This window comes from Macaca mulatta, chromosome 19 (genome assembly GCF_049350105.2).
Source record: "Macaca mulatta isolate MMU2019108-1 chromosome 19, T2T-MMU8v2.0, whole genome shotgun sequence".
NCBI lineage: Eukaryota > Metazoa > Chordata > Mammalia > Primates > Cercopithecidae > Macaca > Macaca mulatta.
In genome coordinates, this window is record NC_133424.1 from 17,893,762 (window position 1) to 17,915,179 (window position 21,418).

At 51.4% G+C, this 21,418-nt stretch overlaps 1 protein-coding gene, 2 long non-coding RNA genes and 1 pseudogene across 5 annotated transcripts; 2 read left to right on the forward strand and 2 right to left on the reverse strand.

Moving 5' to 3' along the window:
* Positions 1-51: 51 nt before the first annotated feature.
* On the forward strand, positions 52-12,849 carry LOC114674033 (uncharacterized). Of its 2 annotated transcripts, XR_013409207.1 has the most exons (6): positions 53-741; positions 6,451-6,545; positions 7,059-7,138; positions 7,385-7,772; positions 8,074-8,331; positions 12,266-12,557. It is a non-coding gene; the product is annotated as an uncharacterized LOC114674033 (long non-coding RNA). The 2 variants fall into 2 exon arrangements; XR_013409208.1 differs by lacking the exons at positions 7,385-7,772; positions 8,074-8,331; positions 12,266-12,557 and adding an exon at positions 12,728-12,849 and having other exon boundaries at positions 52-741.
* On the reverse strand, positions 10,036-12,119 carry LOC144336844 (high mobility group protein B3-like; annotated as a pseudogene).
* A 1,171-nt stretch (positions 12,850-14,020) lies between the features above and the next one.
* MVB12A (multivesicular body subunit 12A) lies at positions 14,021-19,607 on the forward strand. Of its 2 annotated transcripts, none has more exons than XR_013409206.1 (9): positions 14,021-14,212; positions 14,300-14,398; positions 14,526-14,622; positions 16,660-16,786; positions 17,819-17,938; positions 18,014-18,120; positions 18,327-18,414; positions 18,815-18,998; positions 19,230-19,607. XR_013409206.1 is itself a non-coding variant. In XM_015123259.3 (9 exons), the coding sequence occupies exons 1-9, from the start codon at positions 14,123-14,125 to the stop codon at positions 19,290-19,292; spliced, it is 822 nt and encodes a 273-aa protein (XP_014978745.1). In that variant the 5' UTR covers positions 14,021-14,122; the 3' UTR covers positions 19,293-19,607. The 2 variants fall into 2 exon arrangements, 1 of the variants encoding a protein (XP_014978745.1); XM_015123259.3 differs by having other exon boundaries at positions 18,327-18,388; positions 18,942-18,998.
* LOC144336847 (uncharacterized) lies at positions 14,033-16,289 on the reverse strand. The gene is made up of 2 exons (XR_013409211.1): positions 15,904-16,289; positions 14,033-15,223 (listed from the first exon to the last, which is right to left on the reverse strand). It is a non-coding gene; the product is annotated as an uncharacterized LOC144336847 (long non-coding RNA).
* Positions 19,608-21,418: the final 1,811 nt, after the last annotated feature.

The following is a 21,418-nucleotide window of genomic DNA, read 5'->3' on the forward strand; positions in this document are numbered from 1 at the left end:
CCTATTAGCATAGGAGCCGTCCTGACCAATAGCAAGTTCCAGGAAGTGCTCTGACCGGCAGCTCTTGCATGAGGCACCTACAGGCAGAGGATTAATTAGAGCTTTCAGTTTCAGTTTCCCAGAAAGGAGGTGGGCTTTTTTTTCAACCCTGCTTTAAAAGGCCTCGGGCCCTTCCCAACTGGGTGCCAGCCAACTGTGGCTGCCTGGGAGACTCTATCTTAAGTCCCTGTGCTTCTGCTGTGTGTTACTGAGTGCCTAGGCCATGGTATTCATCTGTACCATGACCTGAAGAGGCAGAGGCCATCATTGTTGGTCCAGTCTCCACCTGGGGAAACTGAGATTGCACAGTTGAGTGAGGGCAGGGCCTGGGTCTGACCCTAGGGACTTGGTTTTGTGTTCAGGTGTCTCTGTGGTGACTAGCAGGGCTTCATCCAGTGCCCCTGTCCCCACCGAGGGGACTATGGGAGCCATGGAAGGTGTGTGAGCAGCAGGTGAGACTGGAGCCAGCTGAAAACTGGGGGACTGGATAGGCACACACAGCCCAGGTGAGAGGATACCCCAGTCAACAAACAGTGTTGGACTCTGTCCTGGCACCCGCAGGAAACAGGCTTCAACTTTCAGAAAAAGTGCTCCTGGGACTCCAGGATACCAAGTAAACTCTCTGAGCCTGTTTCTTCATCTGTAAAGGGGAATAACAGGGCCAGCCTCTCCAGGAGTGACCAGGGAGAAGATGCCAGTAAAGTAAGTGCTTTGGTATCCAGTAGGTGCTCAATGGATGCGCATGCCACCTGCCAGGCCTGTGGCTCAGGGCAGATGGATGGGAAGATAATGCTTGAACATGGACATATAGCGAGGCTCTTTCTTTTCTTTTCTTTCCTTTTTCTTTTCTTTTCTTTTTCTTTCTTTCTTTTTTTTTTTTTTTTTTTTTTGAGACAGAGTCTTCCTCTGTCGCCCAGGCTGGAGTGCAGAGTGCAGTGGCACGATCTCGGCTTACTGCAGCCTCTACCTCCCAGATTCAACTGATTTGCCCACCTCAGCCTTGCCAGTAGCTGGGACTACAGGTGTGGTCCGGCCTGGCTAATTTTTTTTTTTTTTTTTTTTTTTTTTGAGACTGAGTTTTGCTCTTGTTGGTCAGGCTAGAGTGCAGTGGCTCGATCTTGGCTCACCGCAACTTCTGCCTCCCGGGTTCAAGCGATTCTCCTGCTTCAGCCTTCCTGAATAGCTGGAATTACAGGCATGTGCCACCATGCCCAGCTAATTTTGTATTTTTAGTAGAGAGGTTTAGGTTTCTCCATGTTGGACAGGCTGGTCTCGAACTCCTGACCCTCAGATGATCCACTCGCCTCGGCCTCCCAAAGTGCTGGGATTACAGGCATGAGCCACCACGCCTGGCCACACCTGGCTAGTTTTTTTGTGCTTTTAGTAGAGACGGGGTTTCATCATGTTAACCAGGCTAGTCTCGAACTCCTGAGCTCAAGTGATCTGCCTGCCTCTGCCTCCCAAAGTGCTGGGATTACAGGCGTGAGCCACCGTGCCTGGCCTAGTGGGGATTTTTCTTTGAGGAAAGATAGTTGGCTCCATTTGGGATGTGCTAAACCCCACGGTCCTGGGAGACATCCCTGGAAGACGCCTGGGATGGGGCGGGTGCTGGGGTTGTTGGACACCGGGGTTGGGGGAGCACTCAGGCTGCACCGACCTGCTGTCCATGTGGCCAAGAGAGCCAGGGCTTCCTACAGGAAATCAGCCCCGTTATCAGCGCCCAACTGCTGGGTATGACGGCTGAAAGGGGACTGAGTGTTTTTCTTGTGGCTTCTTCAGCCACATCCTGACCACAGCCCAGATTCTGTCAGGTCTGCCATTTCCTTGTTTTTCTGTTTTCAGCAGGACCAGACAGCAGGCGAGGTCAAGGCCAGAGCCCAGGCCTCCCAGAAGGCCTGGGGAACTCCCCCCAGGCCCTCACTCCAACATCCCTCAGAAGGACCCCATTAAAGCCACTTAGAGCCAGGCATCGTGGTATGTGCGTGTGGTCCCAGCTACTCGGGAGGCTGAGGCAGGAGGATCACTTGAGCCCAGGAGTTTGAGGCTGCAGCAAGCTATGATTGTGCCACTGCACTCAAGCCTGGGTGATAAAGTGGGACCCCATCTCTTAAACAAACAAACAAAAAAACACTTAGAACCAAGAACCAATTAACAAGCTGTGGGAGATGATCTTGCTGAAAAGTCTGAGGGTGAACTCGTCCCAGGAGGAGGGACCTACCAGCCTGGCCAGGACTCCAGGTGAAAAGACACGACCTTTGCCTGACTTATTTGACTAAGCTGACTTATTTGAGCAGCAGTGTTCTGGCCTGCAAACTTTAGGGTCAGTTTGGGACCAGGTCAGAAATCACAATTGTATGAATTGCACATTGGAGACCGGGGTGGTGCGCCCCTGGGCAAATGAATTTCCTCTCTTAGCATTGATTTCCCCAGCTGTAAAATGTGGATAATGAAAGATTGATGTCCTCTCTAAATTTTGCAGCTGCAAACAGTCCTAGCCCTGCAAACTAAAAGTTTGTTGCTCTTCCCTTTAAAATTACAAATGATGGGACAGGTGCAGTGGCTCATGCCTGCAATCCTAGTACTTTCGGAGGCCAAGATGGGAGGATTGCTTGAGGTCAGGAGTTCGAGACCAGCCTGGTCAACATAGCAAGACCCTATCTCGACTTAAAAATACATATATATATTTAGTACATACATATTTATTTTATTTAATCTTGGCTCACCGTGACCTCCGCCTCTTGGGTTCAAGCAATTCTCCTGCCTCAGCCTCCTGAGTAGCTGGGATTACAGGCATGCGCCACCATGTCCAGCTAATTTTGTATTTTTAGTAGAGAGGTTTAGGTTTCTCCATGTTGGTCAGGCTGGTCTCAAACTCCTGACCTCAGGTGATCCGCCCGCCTCGGCCTCCCAAGTTGGTGGGATTACAGGATTGAGCCACCGTGCCCAGCCCCCTTTTTTTTTTTTTCCTCTTTGAGATGGAGTCTCACTCTGTCACACAGGCTGGTGTGCATTGGCATGATCTCGTCTCACGGCAACCTCTGACCTCCGCCTCCTGGGGTCAAGCAATCCTGCTGCCTCAGTCTCCTGAGTAGCTGGGATTACAGGCACCCGCAACCACGCCCAGCTAATTTTTGTATTTTCTGTAGAGACGGAGTTTCACCGTGTTAGCTAGGCTGGTCTCGAACTCTTGACCTCGTGATCCGCCCACCTCAGCTTCTCAAAGTACTGGGATAATAGGCATGAGCCACCATGCCCGGCCTGCCATGACTTTTAATGGCTTTCATTACATTAATTATGTTAACTAAAAGTAATGGCAGAAACCACAATTACTTTTGCAATAAAATTAGAAATGGAAACTGTTGTGCTATTTCCCTTTCCTTTCCTTTTCCCTTTCCCTTTCCCTTTCCCTCCCTTTCCCTCCCCTCCCCTCACCTTCCTTTCCTTTCAGATAGAATCTTGTCCTGTTGCCCAGGCTGGAGTGTAGTGCTGCAATAACAGCTTACTGCAGCCTTGACCTCCTGGGCTCAAGCAATCCTCTCACCGCAGCCTCCGGTGTAGCTGGGACTACAGGTGTGCACCACCACACCCAGCTAATTTTTTATTTTTTGTAGAGATGGGGGGTCTCACTAAGTTTCCCAGGCTGGTCTCAAACTCCTGGGCTCCAAAGATCCTCCTGCCTCAGGCCCCCAAAGCGTTGGAATTATAGGAGTAAGCCACTGCACCCGCCCCTGGCATTCTTTTGGTTTTAGCTTTTAAAAAAAATTTATTTTTTATTTTTATTTATTATTATGTTGTTATTATTATTATTATTATTTAGAGAAACATTTCAGTTGGGTGTGGTGGTTCATGCCAGTAATCCCAGCACTTTGGAGTCTGAGGCGAGTGGATCACCTGATGTCAGGAGTTCGAGACCAGCCTGGCCAACATGGTGAAACCTTGTTTCTACTAAAAATACAAAAACTAGCCAGGTGTGGTGGTGGGTGCCTGTAATCCCAGCTACTCGGGAGGCTGAGGCAGAAGAATCGCTTGAACCCAGAGGCAGAGGTTGCAGTGAGCTGAGTTTGTGCCACTATACTTTAGCCTGGGCGACAGAGTGAGACTCTCTCAAAAAAAAAAAAAAAAAAAAAAAAAAGAGGAAAGAAAAAAAGAAACATTTTATTTTAATTAATTAATTAATTAATTTTTTGAGACAGAGTCTCACTGTGTCACCCAGGATGAAGTGCAATGTCATGCTCTCCGCTCACTGCAATCTCCAACTCCCTGGTTCAAGCGATTCTCCTGCTTCAGCCTCCCAAGTAGCTGGGATTACAGGCATGTGCCACCACGCCCAGCTAATTTTGGTATTTTAGCAGAGATGGGGTTTCACCATGTGGCCAGGATGGTCTTGATCTCCTGACCTCGTGATCTGCCCACCTCGGCCTCCCAAAGTGCTGGGATTAAAGGCATGAGCCACCATGCCCGGCCAACATTTTATTCTAGAATAGTTTTAGATTTGCAGGGGGAAAAAAAAAAAAAAAAAAAAAAAACAGGGAGGATAATAGAAAGAATTTCCCACATTCCCTACACTCCATTTCCCCTCTTTTATTTATTTATTAAAGACAGGCTCTTGCTCTGTTGTCCAGGCTGGAGTGCAGTGGTGTGATCATAGCTCACTGCAGCCTTAACTTCCTGGGCTCGAGTGATCCTCCCACCTCAGCCTCCCGAGTAGCTGGGACCACAGATGTGCAGTCCTACACCTGGCTAATTTTTTATTTTTTGTGGAGATGGGGTTTCACTATGTTGACCAGGCTTGTCTCAAAGCGATCCTCCTGCCTCAGCCTCCTGAGTAGCTGGGACTACAGCCACTCACCACCATCACGCCCAGTTATATTGTTTGTAGAGACAGGATCTCCGTATGTTGCCCAGGCTGGTCTCAAACTCCTGGGCTCATGTGATCCTCCTTCCTCAGCCTCCCAAGGTGGTGGGATTATAGGTGTGAACCACTGCACCTGGCTAAGAAAAAAAAAAAATTAAGGAGCAAAGATCATCCACAATTGTCCCTTAGCTGTTTCATTTCTGTTTATTACACTACATGTATATTTCACTTACTTTGGGATACCGAGATGTGGCCCTGGGTGGGCATCTGAGGACAACTCCATGCCTGTGGGAAGTCGCTGGCCCTGGGGCGCTCACTGGGCGGGGGCGATTCTGTTCCAGGGGACATTTTTATTGTCACCGTGGGGGCTGGGAGTGCCCCTGCCATCTAGGGATGTAGGCCAGGGATGCTGCTCAACACACTACAGGGTACAGGATGGCTCCCCACAGTAAATGATCAAGCCCCAAGTGTCAGAGGTGCCACCAAACGTGACAAGCCCTGCCCTGGGGGAACCTGAGTGCAGGTTTGGAGTCAGACTTGGGCTCAAATTCCATCATGGTGGATCAGCTCCTTTCCCTCAGGCCTCTGCTTTTCTCTCTCTCTCTCTCTCTCTCTCTTTTTTGAGATGGAGTCTCACTCTGTTGCCCAGGCTGGAGTGCAGTGGTGCAATCGTGGCTCACTGCAACCTCCGCCTCTCAGGTTCAAGTGATTGTCCTGCCTCAGCCTCCCGAGTAGGTGGGATCAAAGGTGTGCGCTACCATGCCCAGCTAATTTTTGTATTTTTAGTAGAGACGGAGTTTCACCATGTCAGCCAGGCTGGTCTCAAACTCCTGGCCTCAAGTGATCCACCCGCCTCGGCCTCCCAAAGTGCTGGGATTACAGGTGTGAGCCACTGCCCCTAGCCAACCTCTACTTTCTTAAAAGCAGGGGTGTGATAACAGCTGCTTCCCAGTCGACTGGAATGTCCACACAAATTAAAAACTGAAACAGTATCTCCATCAACTGAAAGAAAACAGTAAAAAGAAAGTAGGTGATGACATTTCTCATCAGTTACATTCTTCTGAATTTAATTAGTGCCAGGGAAACTGAAACTATGGTTATACCTAAGATAAGGCAAACATTTGAAGAAGGAGTAAAGGAAAGATTAATTTTGCAGCTGTCTCAGGGTCTGGTGGAGGGCTGATGGATGTCACCCTGTCTTTGTTTTGCACCGGGGAAAGTAAGCTTGTAATCAGTGCTGTCAGGATGAAATTCAACAGCCTGGACAAGGGGTCAGATAGAGCTTGCAAACCTAAGGTTACCTATCTTTGTTTATGGAGGCTGGACATCTTGGAAAGATTTAGGGGTAAGCAAATAATTTACATATGAACAATTTGTGAGGGCGATCATCTGGAGATGTGTGAGGGCTTTTTTTTTTTTTTCCTTTTTGTAGGCATCTGGGTAATGTACAATGCTTAACCACTTAAGACAATCAGGAAGCAACAGCCATGCATTTGGGAAATGAATTTCAGTACTGTGTGGCTCAGTCTCCAGACCTAACTTTCCCTTTGCTACAGACGCGGTGGCACTTGCCTGTAATCCCAACAATTTGGGAGGCCGAGGCAGGAGGATCACTCGAGCCCAGAAGTTTAAGACTAGCGTGAGCAACAAAGTGAGTTTCCCCCCACCCCCACCCCCTACCTCAACAAAACATTTAAACATTAGCTGGATATAGTGGCTGCGCCTGTTGTGGCTGCGCCTGTCGTGGCTGGAGCGCAGTGGTGTGATCTCGGCTCACTGCAGCCTCCGCATTCAAGCAATGCTCCTGCCTCAGCCTCCTGAGTAGCTGGGATTACAGGCACCTGACACCACGCCTAGCTAATTGTATTTTTAGTAGAGACCGGGTTTCACCATGTTGGCCAGGCTGGTCTCCAACTCCCGACCTCAGGTCATCTGCCACTCAGGAGGCTGAGTAGGAGGATCCCTTGAGCCCAAGGGGTAGGACGGTCCCTTGAGCCCAAGAGGTCGAGGATGCAGTGAGCCATGTTTCCATGACTGCACACCAGCCTGGACAACAGAATGAGACCATGTCTCAAAAACAAACCAATACAAACAACAACAACAACAACTTTTCCTTTGGCAAATTGCCTTTGGAAGATCCTCATATTTTTATTTTCTTTGACAGGAAAAAGCAATATATAGAAAGTGCTTGGCTTAGCACTTTGTACATTACAGTTCCCGGTCTGAGTTTGCCCTTGTCATTTGGTAAGTTTCAGACTTGACTGCAGGCTTTCCTTAAACTGAACTCCCAGAAGCGGGGTTACTGGGTCCAAGGGGATGCCTATGTCCCAGGCTCTCCCTTCCCCTAAAGAATTCAGAATTTGGCCAGGAGTGGTGGCTCACACCTGTAATCCCAGCACTTTGGGAGGCCAAGGCGGGTGGATCATCGGAGGTGGGGGGTTCGAGACCAGCCTGGCCAAAATAGTGAAACCCTGTCTCTACTAAAAATAGAAACTAGATGGACTTTCTGGCGGGCACCTGTAATCCCAGCTACTTGGGAGGCTGAGGCAGCAGAATTGCTTGAACCCGGGAGGCGGAGGTTGCAGTGAGCTGAGATTGCGCCACTGCACTCCAGCCTGGACGACAGAGCCAAGACTTGTGATACCCTACTTTGTTTTAACCTGAGTGACTCTCTCCTAGCAGAGAGCCGGACAGACTCCATTTTAGTTTCTTCACTTGTAACCCTTTCACCTCCCTCCAGGCATAGTCAGTAAAACTGACTCAAAGCACGTCCAGTAATGCACCTGCTGATAAGATATTGAGGCGAGCTGCACAGCAGCTCCTGGGGACGTGCTCGGCGGATGGCACCCAAAGCCCCTACATTTATCTCTTTGTGATAGTTTTTTTTTTTTTTTTTTTTGAGACGGAGTCTCGCTCTGTCGCCCAGGCTGAAGTGCAGTGGCGCGATCTCGGCTCACTGCAAGCTCCGCCTCCCGGGTTCACGCCATTCTCCTGCCTCAGCCTCCCGAGTAGCTGGGACTACAGGCGCCCACAACCACGCCCGGCTAATTTTTTGTATTTTTAGTAGAGACGGGGTTTCACTGTGGTCTCGATCTCCTGACCTTGTGATCCGCCCGCCTTGGCCTCCCAAAGTGCTGGGATTACAGGCGTGAGCCACCGCGCCCGGCTCTTTGTGATAGTTTAAGCCCCTGCACCTGGAACTGTTTATTTTTCGTAACTGCATTTGTAACCAATTCATTTTTTAACTTTTTGCCAGTTCTGCTTCTGTAAAAATTGCTTCAGCTAAAATCCCCCTCCCCTATTTAGACCATAGTATAAAAACAAAACTAGCCCCTTCCTCAGGGCTGGGAGAATTTTGGGCGTTAGCTGCCTCTCGGTCGCCGGCTCATAAAGGACTCTTTAATTTGTCTCAAAGTGCGGTGTTTCTCTATAACTCGGTTGGTCACAACAGACTCTGTCTCAAAAAGAAAAAAAAAAAAATTCAGAATTCACCTGTCCCCTATCGCTGCAGTGAACGGTGAGTGGCACTCCTCTCTCACACCTATCACAGGCATTCTTCTTTTCCTTTCAGATCCTTCCCTGGCGCCGGGTCCAGGAGGACCTGGTTCTTAGGCAGCATCTGTGTCTCTGTTTTGTAAGACACACAAGAGGGACCTTAACCCACTGCAGGTATTTCACCGGGTCCATGGTCAATCTAACACCACCTTTCGGTCTCCAGCCTCTTAACCAGCCCAGGGCTGAGTGTTGTTCATAGTATTAATATGTTTCTGGCTGGGCTCAGTGGCTCATGCCTGTAATCCTGGCACTATGGGAGGCCGAGGCAGGTGGATCACTTGAGGTCAGGAGTTCAAGACCAGCCTGGCCAACATAGTAAAACCCCGTCTCTACTCAAAATACAAAAATGAGCCGGGTGTGGTGGTGCGTGCCTATGATCCCAGCTACTCGGGAGGCTGAGGCAGGAGAATGGCTTGAACCTCAGAGGCAGAGGCTGCAATGAGCTGAGATCATGCCACTGCACTCCAGCCTGGGCAAGAGAGTGAGACTCCGTCTCAAAACAGAGAAACAAAGTATTAATATGTTCCCCTTGATCAGTGGGGTGGTTCACCCTTGTAATCCCAGCACTTTGGGAGGCAGAGGCTGGCAAATTGCTTGAGCCCAGGAGTTTGAGACTAGCCTGGGTGACCTAGCAAAACTCTGTCTGTATTAAAAATACAAAAATTAACTGGGCATGGTGGTGCGAGCCTGTAATCCCAGCGGAGGCTGAGACAGGAGAATCCTTTGACCATGGGAGGCAGAGGTTGCAGTGAGCTGAGATCACACCATTGCACTCCAGCCTGGGCAACAAGAGTGAAACTCCGTTTCAAAAAACAAAAACAAAACAAACAAACCCTCACAATCTTCCTGCACCCAACTGATGAAACCACCACTGCAAAAATTATATCAGTGAGAACATTAGAACAGTAAGCTAAGTTAACCCAAACCCCACCTTACTTTTCCCTTAATTATTCCTGGGCTATTGGGCCAAGCTAACTTTGTAAGACATTTAGGCTGTGGTTTAAATAATAGGCCTTGCCAAAACCTCAACCACTTTTTTTTTTTTTGAGACAGAGTCTTGCTCTGTCGCCCAGGCTGGAGTGCAGTGGTGTGATCTGGGCTCAATGCAACCTCTGCCTCTGGGTTCAAGCAATTCTCCTGCCTCAACCTCCTGAGTATCTGGGATTACACGTGAATGCCACCACACCTGGCTAATTTTTGTATTTTTAGTAGAGACAGGGTTTCACCATGTTGATTAGGCTGGTCTTGAACTCCTGACCTCATGATCCACCCACCTTGGCCTCCCAAAGTGCTGGGATTACAGGCTTGAGCCACCGTGCCCAACCTACTTTTTTTTTTTTCTTCCTTGAGACAGAGTCTCATTCTGTCACCCAGGCTGGAGCTTAGAGGCACCATTTCTGCTCACTGAAACCTCCACCTCTGAGGCCCAAGTGATTCTTCTGTCTCAGCCTCTGGAGTAGCTGGGATTACAGGTACCTGCCATCACGCCTGGCTAATTTTTTTGTATTTTTAGTAGAGACGGGGTTTCACCATGTGGGCCAGGCTGGTCTCCAACTCCTGACCTCAAGTGATCCGTCCACCTCGGCCTCCCAAAGTGCTGGGGTAACAGGTGTGAGCCACTGTGCCTGGCCTCAACCACCTTTTTTTTTTTGTTGTTCTTTGTTTCTTTAGACAGAGTCTCGCTCTGTCACCCGGGCTGGAGTGCACTGGCGTGATCCCGGCTCACTGCAACCTCCGCCTCCTGGGTTCAAGTGATTCTCCTGCCTCAGTGTCTGGAGTAGCTGAGACGATGGGCGTGCACTCCCCCCACCCCCCCGCTACACTAATGTTTTGTATTTTTAGTAGAGATGGGGTTTCACCATGTTGGCCAGGCTGGTTGTGAACTCCTGACCTCCACTTGCCTTGGCCTCCCAAAGTGCTGGGATTACAGGAATGAGCCATCACTCCTGGCATAGAAACAGTTTTTATCATCCATTGTCCTCCTCCTCTTCTTTCTTCATCTTCCTCTTCCACTTTTTTCCGGGCAACTTTAGCAGGACCCTTTGCGCTGTCAAAGTTTCCTTTCAACTTATAGTCAGCAGCCTCCTTCTCATATTTCTCCTTCAGCTTTGCTGCGTTGGTGACGTCAGGCTGCTTTTCACTGTCACTTCAGCTATTCCACATCTCATTTTTTTTTTTTTTTTTTTTTTGCCACATCTCCAATAGAGATGCCAGGGTTTGTGGATTTGATCTTGGGGTGGAATTCTGAACAGAACATGAAGAATCCAGATGGTGGGCTGGGTGTGATGGCTCATGTCTGTAATCCCAGCACTTTGGGAAGCCAAGGCAGGTGGGTCACCTGAGGTCAGGAGTTTGAGGCCGCACTTGGCCAACACGGTGAAACCCCATCTCTACTAAAAATAAAAAAATTAGCCAGACATGGTGGCACATGACTGTAATCCCAACTAATCCGGAGGCTGAGGCAGGAGAATCGCTTGAACCTGGGAGATGGAAGTTGCAGTGAGCTGAGATCGCACCACTGCACTCCAGCCTGGGCAACAAGAACAAAACTCCATCTCAAAAAAATAAAATAAAATAAAATAAAAGGCCAGACGGTGGCCTTTTGGGGACATTAGGCTCTTTCTTCTTGCCTCCTCTTTAGCTGGTCTATAATCCTTCATTTCCCGATCCTAGTGTACTTTATCCGCCTTTGCCATTTCATCAAATTTGGACTTCTCTTTCACCAACATTGTCTTCCAACTCTCAGAGTACTTCTTGGAAAATTCTTTATTTTTATTTTTATTTTTTTGAGATGACGTTTCACTCTTGTTGCCCAGGCTGGAGTGCAATGGTGCGATCTCGGCTCATTGCAACCTCCACCTCCCGGGTTCCAGTGATTCTCCTGCCTCAGCCTCCCAAGTAGCTGGGATTACAGGCATGTGCCACCATGCTGGGCTAATTTTTGTATTTTTAGTAGAGACGGGGTTTCTCCATGTTGGTCAGGCTGGTCTCAAGCTCCCGACCTCAGGTGATCCATCTGCCTCAGCCTCCCAAAGTGCTGAGATTACAGGCGTGAGCCACTGCGCCCGGCCACTTCTTGGAAAATTCTGCGAAATTGACGGGGACCTCTGCGTTTCTCCTTCTCCTCCTTCTCCTTCTTCTTCTTCTTCTTTTTTTTTTTGAGATGGAGTCTCACTCTGTCGCCCAGGCTGGAGTGCAGTGGCACAATCTCGGCCACTGCAACATCCTCCTCCCAGGTTCAAGCAATTCTCCTGCCTCAGCCTCCCGAGTAGCTGGGACTACAGGAGCATGCCACCACGCTCAGATAATTTTTGTATTTTTAGTAGAGACGGGGTTTCACCATGTTGGCCAGGATAGTCTTGATCTCTTGACATTGTGATCCGCTTGCCTTGGCCTCCCAAAGTGCTGGGATTACAGGCGTGAGTCACTGCACCCGGCCGGTTTTTCTTATATTCTTCTCTGCACATCTGCACAAAGAAACCATAAGCAAACATTTTGCCCTTTGGTTTCTTGGGGTCACCATTAGCCATCCTGACTATCGTTCACTAGTCTGGGCAGCACAGGGCACTTGTTCCCTATTTTTCTAAACTTTTCCCCTGATGGGTGTAAAAAAGCATATTATTATTACTATTATTATTTCTGAGACGAGTTTCGCTCTTGTTGCCCAAGCTGGAGGGCAGTGGCGCGATCTCGGCTCATTGCAACCTCCACCTCCTGGGTTCCAGTGATTCTCCTGCCTCAGCCTCCCAAGTAGCTGGGATTCCAGATGCGCGCTGCCACGCCCGGATAATTTTTTTTTTTTTTTTTTTGAGACAGAGTCTTGCTCTGTCGCCCAGGCTGGGGTGCAATGGCCGGATCTCAGCTCACTGCAAGCTCCGCCTCCCGGGTTTAGACCATTCTCCTGCCTCAGCCTCCCGAGTAGCTGGGACTACAGGCGCCCGCCACCTCGCCCGGCTAGTTTTTTGTATTTTTTAGTAGAGACGGGGTTTCACCGTGTTAGCCAGGATGGTCTCGATCTCCTGACCTCGTGATCCGCCCGTCTCGGCCTCCCAAAGTGCTGGGATTACAGGCTTGAGCCACCGCGCCCGGCCAATTTTTTTTATTTTTAGTAGAAACAGGGTTTCACCATGTTAGTCAGGCTGGTCTCAAACTTCTGACCTCAGATGATCCGCTCGCTTCGGCCTCCCAAAGTGCTGAGATTACAGGTGTGAGCCACTGCACCTGGCCTAAAAGCATATTATTATAGTAAATACTTTTTTTCCCTTTCTTTCATTTTAGAGACGGAGTCTCCTTGTGTTGTCCAGGCTAGATTCAAACTCCTGGTCTCAAGCGATCCTCCCACCTCAGCCTCCCTGTTACCCTGTTACCAGGACAGCCCTGATAAAATAACTGGGAAAGTTCTTTTTCTTATTGTTTTTCAGTCCAAAAAAAAAAAAAAAAACCACACACACAGCTGCTTAAAGATGGCAGGCAGCCAGAGATGTCACCAGAGCTTCCTGACCCCTGACCAGATACCAGAGGAAGATAAGATCCCTAAATCGGCACAAACTGGAACAGACGACCTCTAGTTGACTTTAGATCATCAATATATATTCATCAATATATAATTATAATACTAAAATTCCTTCTTTTAAAAGAAAATCTCCCTTTTGTGTAGACCGGTTGTATGAAGATCTGGAGTCCCACCCTGCACACGCTAACATCCCTCTCCCTTCCTGTACCCAGGGGAAGAAACAATAAAACGTCATGTTTTTTACTGTTGAGGGAGAAGGGGCAGTTAGAGCGAGAGCCTCTCCTCCATTCCTGGCCAGTGAATAAAACCTGATTGCCTTTTCCGATCGGATGTTCCTTCTTTGCCACCTACACAAAGTGAGGAAGTAACTCGGTTTGCTGGTGGCATCCCCAGTAGCTGGGACTATAGGCAATAAATGCTTTTATACTTCCCTTTTTTAAATATTTCCCTTTTTTTATACTTCCCCTTTTAAAGGTATTGTTCCTGTGAAACAACTCTTTAAGTTATATCCAAGATTTCATGGCTCATGATGGCTCATAGTGTTCGCACTTTAAATCAACAGCTGCATATCTCACGATGATTTCCTTTGGGATGATTTCCCAGAACTGGAATTGTAGATTTTTCACAATGTATTTTTAGTAGAGACGGGGTTTCACCACGTTGTCCAAGGATGGCCTCGATCTCTTGACCTCATGATCCGCCCGCCTCCGCCTCCCAAAGTGCTGGGATTACAGACGTGTGCCACTCAGCGCGGCCACAAATCTCCCAACTTTTGCGTTAAGCGCTAAGCTTTTCTCTAGATTAGCTATTGCGGCCGCAAGGAATTCTGGGGAACGTAGTGCAGATTTGCAGAGAACCAGTCTCTTGGTCCTGTGCCGTAGCATTTCCGGCGGAAGTTGCTGGGCTAGGAAAGCCGACAAGACCTTTTTCCGCAATCGTCGCTCAAGCGCGCAACCCGGGCGACGCGTGGGTCGTGGTCCCGCCTCCCCACGCCATTGGCCAGCAGCCCCTCGGGCACGCGTATACTGCGCTTCCGGGCAATCTGCGCCCCGCATGGCCTTCTGGTAGTTGTAGTTCGACCGCGAGCGCTGCCGTCGGGAGGCTGCTCCGAGGTTCCAGGCTGTCCCCCACGACCCCGCCTTCGGCGCTCCGATCGCAGGATGGATCCTGTACCCGGGACAGACTCGGCGCCGCTGGCTGGCCTGGCTTGGTCGTCGGCCTCTGCACCCCCGCCGCGGGGGTTCAGCGCGGTGAGCGACGTCGAGGGGCGGGGGTCGAATGGGGGAGGCAGCCGCTGTGGGGTGGGAGTCCGGCGCTGACCCGCGTCCTCCCGGTAGATCTCCTGCACCGTCGAGGGGGCACCCGCCAGCTTTGGCAAGAGCTTCGCGCAGAAATCTGGCTACTTCCTGTGCCTTAGTTCTCTGGGCAGCCTAGAGGTAAGGGGTGCCCACCTTCGGGACCACCAGGGTCTGCCCACCTCCCCTGCCTGTTCACTGTGCCCTATGCCAGCTGCGCTGTCCTCGCTGCTAGGCGACCCTCGCTGTGTCCCCCTTCCACCCCTAGAACCCCCAGGAGAACGTGGTGGCCGATATCCAGATCGTGGTGGACAAGAGCCCCCTGCCGCTGGGCTTCTCCCCGGTCTGCGACCCCATGGATTCCAGTAAGGCCTGCGTCGGAGGCGAGAGTTGTCCGGGTCCCTTGCAGGGAGGAGCGGGGGAGGAGGGACGACGGGCGCGCGGTATCTGAGCCTCGGCTGCCCCCGGCACACGGGGTGATGACAGGGTTGGCTGCAGACTCAGAGCGCTGCCCTAGGGTGGACCGATATTCCTTGTCCTGATTCAAAATGTGTGATGTGATTGGCACAGCCTCCATCCTCGAGTTAAGAGTTCAGTCCACGCCACCTGTTTCACTACTGTTGTGCTACTTGTGTCTTTTTACACCATAGCCAAGCAAAACCACTGCGCAGTTCTCTTTTTTCATTTCCAGGCTTTGCACACGCCGCTTTCTCTGCCTGGAACACTTTTTTTTCTCCTCTTTGTAGCTCATTCTGCCTCCTTCCTGAGATGTCACCTTCACCCTTCCCTACCCCTCCTTTTCTGAGGCCCACAACCCTAGTGTGGCCTTCCCAGCCCCACCTGAATTTCGCACCCTTTCTTGTCATTTTTATTTGACTCAGGCTATATTCATTCATACTAGAGTTGGCAAACTTTTTTTTTTTTTTTTTTTTTTTTTGAGACAGAGTTTTGCTCTTGTTGCCCAGGCTGGAGTGCAATGGCGCGATGTCGACTCACGGCAACCTCCCACTACCGGGTTCAAGCGATTCTCCTGCCTCTTCCTCCCGAGTAGCTGGGATTACAGGCGTGCGCCACCACGCCCGGCTAATTTTGTATCTTTAATAGAGACGGGGTTTCTCCATGTTGGTCAGGCTGGTCTTAAACTCCTGACCTCAGGTGATCCGCCCGCCTGGGCCTTCCAAAGTGCTGGGATTATAGGCGTGAGCCACCGTGCCCGGCCAAACATTTTTTTTCTTTATTTTTTTCTGAGAGTTGGCAAACTTTTATGTAAAGGGCCTGATAGTAAATATTTTAGGCTTTACAGGCCAGATGACGTGTGTTCATATTCATTTTTTTTTACAATTCCTTAAAAATGTAAAAATCATTCTTAACTCATGAGCTGTATGAAACCAGGCCTTAGGCTGGGTGTGGTGGCTAACACCTGTAATCCCAGCACTTTGGGAGGCTGAGGCCGGCAGATCACCTGAGGTCAGGAGTTCCAGACCAGCCTGGCCAACATGGTGAAACTCTGTCTCTACTAAAAATACAAAATTAGCTGGGCATAGTGGCGGGCGCCTGTAGTCCCAGCTACTCGGGAGGCTGAGGCAGGAGAATTGTTTGAACCCGGGAGGCGGAGATTGCAGTGAGCTGAGATCGCGTCATTGCACTCCAGGCTGAGTGATAGAGCGAAACTCCGTCTCAAAAAAAAAAAAAAAAAAAGGAAAGAAAACAGGCCTTGAGGCCGGGCGCGGTGGCTCAAGCCTGTAATCTCAGCACTTTGGGAGGCCAAGACGGGCGGATCACGAGGTCAGGAGATCAAGACCATCCTGGCTAACACGGTGAAACCCCGTCTCTACTAAAAAATACAAAAAACTAGCCGGGCGAGGTGGCGGGCGCCTGTAGTCCCAGCTACACAGGAGGCTGAGGCAGGAGAATGGTGTGAACCCGGGAGGCAGGACTTGCAGTGAGCTGAGATCCGGCTACTGCACTCCAGCCCGGGCGACAGAGCGAGACTCCGTCTCAAAAAAAAAAAAAAAGAAAAAAAAAGAAAACAGGCCTTGAGCCAGATTTGGCTCACAGGTGCTAGCTGGCCAACTTCTATAGGATTAGAGGACTCAGAGAAAGTAAGCTTTGAGGGCCAGGATGGGCACCCAGCTCTGTCTGATTCCACAGCTAGCCACCTCATGAATGCACCTTCATATCACCAAAGATCAGCCTACTCCAGTGGCTCCTAAAGGCTGCCTGGAATCCCCTCCTTCATCTATACCATTCATGATTTAACCACTCCTCCCACCCCCCATCCCCAATGCTGTCCATGCGGCTGCCTTAAACAGCACCCTGGTGAGCCTCATCCTGGAGTCATCTTTGGGCCCTCCCACCCCTTCCTGGCTTCCTTCTCTTATTCCCCTGCCCCCCACTCCCAGAGGCCTCTGTGTCCAAGAAGAAACGCATGTGTGTGAAGCTGTTGCCCCTGGGAGCTGCAGACACAGCTGTGTTTGATGTCCGGCTGAGTGGAAAGACCAAGACAGTGCCTGGATACCTTCGAATAGGGTAGGGCCACCCCCCAGTGTCTAGCTACCTTCCCTGCCCTCCCAACTCATGATCTCGCGAATCTGACCCTCAGGGACAACCTTGAGGTCTCCTGTTCCTTCTGCCACCTTCTGACCCTCGGATTCTTCATGTTAAAACCGAGACATGTATGCCATCTTGTAGGACTCATGAGGAGTCAGTGACTTGGTGTCTCAAGTGGACAGAACAGGACTGAGCGTGGTGACTCACACCTGTAATCCCAGCACTTTGGGAGGCAGAGATGGGCGGATCACAAGATCAAGAGATCGAGACCATCCTGGCTAACATGTTGAAACTCCATCTCTACTGAAAATACAAAAAATTAGCCGGGCATGGTGGCACACGCCTGTAGCCCAGCTACTTAGGAGGCTGAGGCAGGAGAATCGCTTGAACCTGTGAGGTGGAGGTTGCAGTGAGCTGAGATCGTGCCACTGCACTCCAGTCTGGGCAACAAAGCGAGACTCTGTCTCAAAAATAAAATAAAATAAAATAAAAAATAAAATAAAATAGACAGAATGATGATTTGAACCCAGCAGTATTAGTTTGGTGTGGTGCTTAGGGTGCGGGTCAAGATGCTAAAACAAAAATCGCTTAAAAGGCTGGGTGCGGTGGCTCACACCTGTAATCCCAGCACTTTGGGAGGCCGAGGCAGGTGGATCACCTGAGGTCAGGAGTTCAAGACAAGCCTGGCCAACACGGTGAAACTCTGTTTCTACTAAAAAAAAAAAAAAAATTAGCTGGGCATGGTTGCCAGTAATCCGAGCTACTCCAGAGGCTGAGGCAGGAGAATTGCTTGAACCTGGGAGGTGGAGATTGCAGTGAGCCGAGATCACGCCATTGCACTCCAGCCTGGGCCACATGAGTGAAACTCCGTCTCAAAAAAAAAAAAAAAAAAAAATCCCCCAAAAGACAGAGGTCACCTGGAGGCCCAGGTCCCCTGCCTTTCCCAGGGGCTATCCTCAACCCTGGCCCCACATGGGGCCAGCATCCCTCCTACCTTCCCTCCCGGTCCAGGGACATGGGCGGCTTTGCCATCTGGTGCAAGAAGGCCAAGGCCCCGAGGCCAGTGCCCAAGCCCCGAGGTCTCAGCCGGGACATGCAGGGCCTGTCTCTGGATGCAGCCAGCCAGCCGAGGTGAGCCCTCAGGCATCGGAGTGGGGGTGGCCGTGGGGGTAGGATGAAGCTTAACCTGGGTCATCCCACCTCCAGTAAGGGCGGCCTCCTGGAGCGGACACCGTCAAGGCTGGGCTCTCGGGCATCCACTCTGCGGAGGAATGACTCCATCTACGAGGCCTCTAGCCTCTATGGCATCTCAGGTGAGCACAGAGTGGGGAAACTGAGGTATGGAGGTGGAGGGTGTGATTGTCTTGAGATTACACGACCAGGAAGGATCTTCCTACCTCCCTCTTCCAACTCTAGATTCTGTAAAGACTGAAAGAGCCAGGCTGTGTGGGGTTGGCCTCTGCAGGTGGGGTGGACAGTTCCCTGCACCTCACCTCCTCCCCTCCCATATGTTTTTCAGCCATGGATGGGGTTCCCTTCACACTCCACCCACGATTTGAGGGCAAGAGCTGCAGCCCCCTGGTGAGTTGGGGTCTCGGGGAGCCTGGGTCTCCGCCTGCCATCACCATTCTGGGTGCCAGGACATCCCTGTATCCAGCGCCCCAGCACAGAGGGCCACGTCCAGGGTTGGGGCTGGAGTGTGTCACCTCCAGGTGGCAGCTGGAAGGTCTTCAGTCTCAGAATGGGGAGGGGTCCATCCAGAGAAAGCAGCTGGACACCAGTAGCTAGAGGCTGCGACAAGAAGGGGGAGGGATGCCGGGCGCGGTGGCTCACGCCTGTGATCCCAGCACTTTGGGAGACAAGGCAGGTGGATCATTTGAGGTCAGGAGATGGGAGACCAGCCTGGCCAACATGGTGAAACCCCGTCTCTATTAAAAATACAAAAATTAGCCAGGCGTGGCTTTAGAGACGTTGTCTCTAAAAACAAAACAAAACAAAAAAAAGAAGGGGGAGGGATGACGAGGGAATATTTGGGGAGTGTGGGGGCGGGGGGAGAGCAGGACTCCTTGAAAAGGAGGGAAAGGGGGTTTCAGGTTGGGATCGGGCCCAAGGCTGATCCACCTCTGCCCGCCAGGCCTTCTCTGCTTTTGGGGACCTGACCATCAAGTCTCTGGCGGACATTGAGGAGGAGGTGGGTGCAGGGCTAGGGAGGAGGTGCCTGAGGGGCTGGGACCCCAACCCCCCTCCGCCCTAGGCTGTTCCAGTCTTCCCCATCCCCACGTGCCCCCAGACGCACCCCATCTCTCCAGGACTGAAGACCACTCAAGTCCCTAAGTACCCCCTCTGCCATTCCTCAGTCACCCCCGCTTTGGTCCTCTCTTTACTGTGGCACCTGCTCACTCTCACTCTCCCCTTCCCCCAGTATAACTACGGCTTCGTGGTGGAGAAGACTGCGGCTGCCCGCCTGCCCCCCAGCGTCTCGTAGTCCCTCACCCGTCCGCGGGAAGAGCCCCCTTACGCCACCCCCACCCCCGGCCAGCCTGGGGCCACCCCGCCTCACTGCATCCTGGGAACCTCCGCCCTGCAAGGCTTTGCTATCTTCAGCCACTGGGCGGAGCTGCAGCTCTGGAGGAAGGGGCGGGTCGAGGCTGCGTGGTGATGGGGTCTCCACCCCCAGGCCCTGCGGGGCAGGGCTGGAGCTGGACAGAAGCCAGTGCCTTTAAGTCATTCGTGTCAAAACCCTCTGGGGTCCGGAGGCAGCGCGGGTGTCCTCCTGGCAATAAACACTACCTGGTTCACGCCCTCTGGAGTCCCGATCCTGCCGCCTCTCCACACTAGGCACGTGGAGTTGAGACTCGGCCACTCTTGCACTGGGCAAGTGGGTGAAATGGCGGGGAGGCGGTGCTGCTGGTCTCCGGTTTTTGTTTGTTTGTTTGTTTCTGAGACGGGGTCTCCCTCTGTGCCCCAGGCTGGGGTACAGTGGCAGGATCTTGGCTCACTGCAACCTCCACCTCTGGGGTTCAAACGATTCTCCTCGCTCAGCCTCCCGAGTGGTTGGGATTACAGGCGTCTGCCACCACGCCCGGCTAATTTTTTTGTATTTTCTATAGACAGGGTTTCACTGTGTTGGCCAGGCTGGTCTTGAACTCCTGACCTCAGGTGATCTGCCCACCTCGACCTCCCAAAGTGTTGGGATTACAGGCGTGAGCCATCGCGCCCGGCTTGGGTCTCCCATTCTACAGAGTGGGAAACTGAGGCTCAGGGAGTGAGTGAGTCTGGATGCTAGATCGTAGAGAAGAACTCGTCTCGGCCCTCCATCATTGGGCATAACAATAAAACAAATACTGTTTCTATTGCAGTGGCCACATCCCCAACACGTGATACACCATTATTACCTCATTTAGTCTCCCTATAACGCACTGGGAAGCCCAGGTTTTGTTGCCGTTTTCCAGATAGAGAAACTGCGACAGGGATGCTAAGGCCACAACTGGGACTCAAACCCAGCAATTGCTGTTTCCTTTCCTTTCTCCCCTCCCCCCCTCACCCTCCCCTCCCCCTCCCCTCCCCCCTCCCCTCCCCCCTTCCCTCCCCTCCCCACTCCCTTCCCCTCCCTTCCCCTCCCCTCCCCCCTTCCCTCCCCTCCCCCCTCCCTTCCCCTCCCTTCCCCTCCCCTCCCCTGTCCTGCCCTGCCCTTTCCTTTCCTTTCCTTTCCTTGAGGGAGTCTCGCTCTGTCGCCCAGGCTGGAGTGCGGTGGCGCGATCTCGGCTCACTGCAAGCTCCGCCTCCCAGGTTCACGCCATTCTCCTGCCTCAGCCTCCCGAGCAGCTGGGACTACAGGCGCCCGCCACCACGCCCGGCTAATTTTTTGTATTTTTAGTAGAGACAGGGTTTCACCATGCTAGCCAGGATGGTCTCAGTCTCCTGACGTCATGATCCACCGGCCTCGGCCTCCTGAAGTGCTGGGATTACAGGCTTGAGCCACGGCGCCCAGCCCTTTTTAAATTTTTTTTTTTTTTTTTGAGACAGCATCTCGCGCTGTCGCCCAGACTGGGTGCAGTGGCACGATCTCGGCTGACTGCAACCTCTGCCTCTCAGATTCAAGCGATTCTCCGGCCTCAGCCCCCGCCCCCGCTCCCCCCCTCCCCGCCCCTTTGCTGCCCAGTAGCTGGAACTACAGGCTCAGGCCACCATATCCAGCTAATTTATTTTTTGTATTTTTAGTAGAGATGGCGTTTCACCTTGTTGGCCAGGCTGGTCTCAAACTCCTGACCTCAAGTGATCCCCCGCCTTGGCCTCCCAAGGTGCTGGGATTACAGGTGTGAGCCACTGCACCCGGCCCAGGCCACACCATTTTCATCCACCGATTCATACAACCTTGTTTTATGTATGTTTGTTTAAAGACATCTTATTTAATATCTATGGTGGATTCATTCACATTGAACTCACAGCCAGCGGCACTGAAACTCATGTCTGCATGAAGCTTCCCTATAAGGGATTTTCTCCATGAGGTGCATCACAGATTTTTTTTTTTAAGTATTTTATTTTTGGTGTGATCATAGCTCACTGCAGCCTTAACCTCCCATGCTCAGGTGATCCTCCAATCTCAGCCTC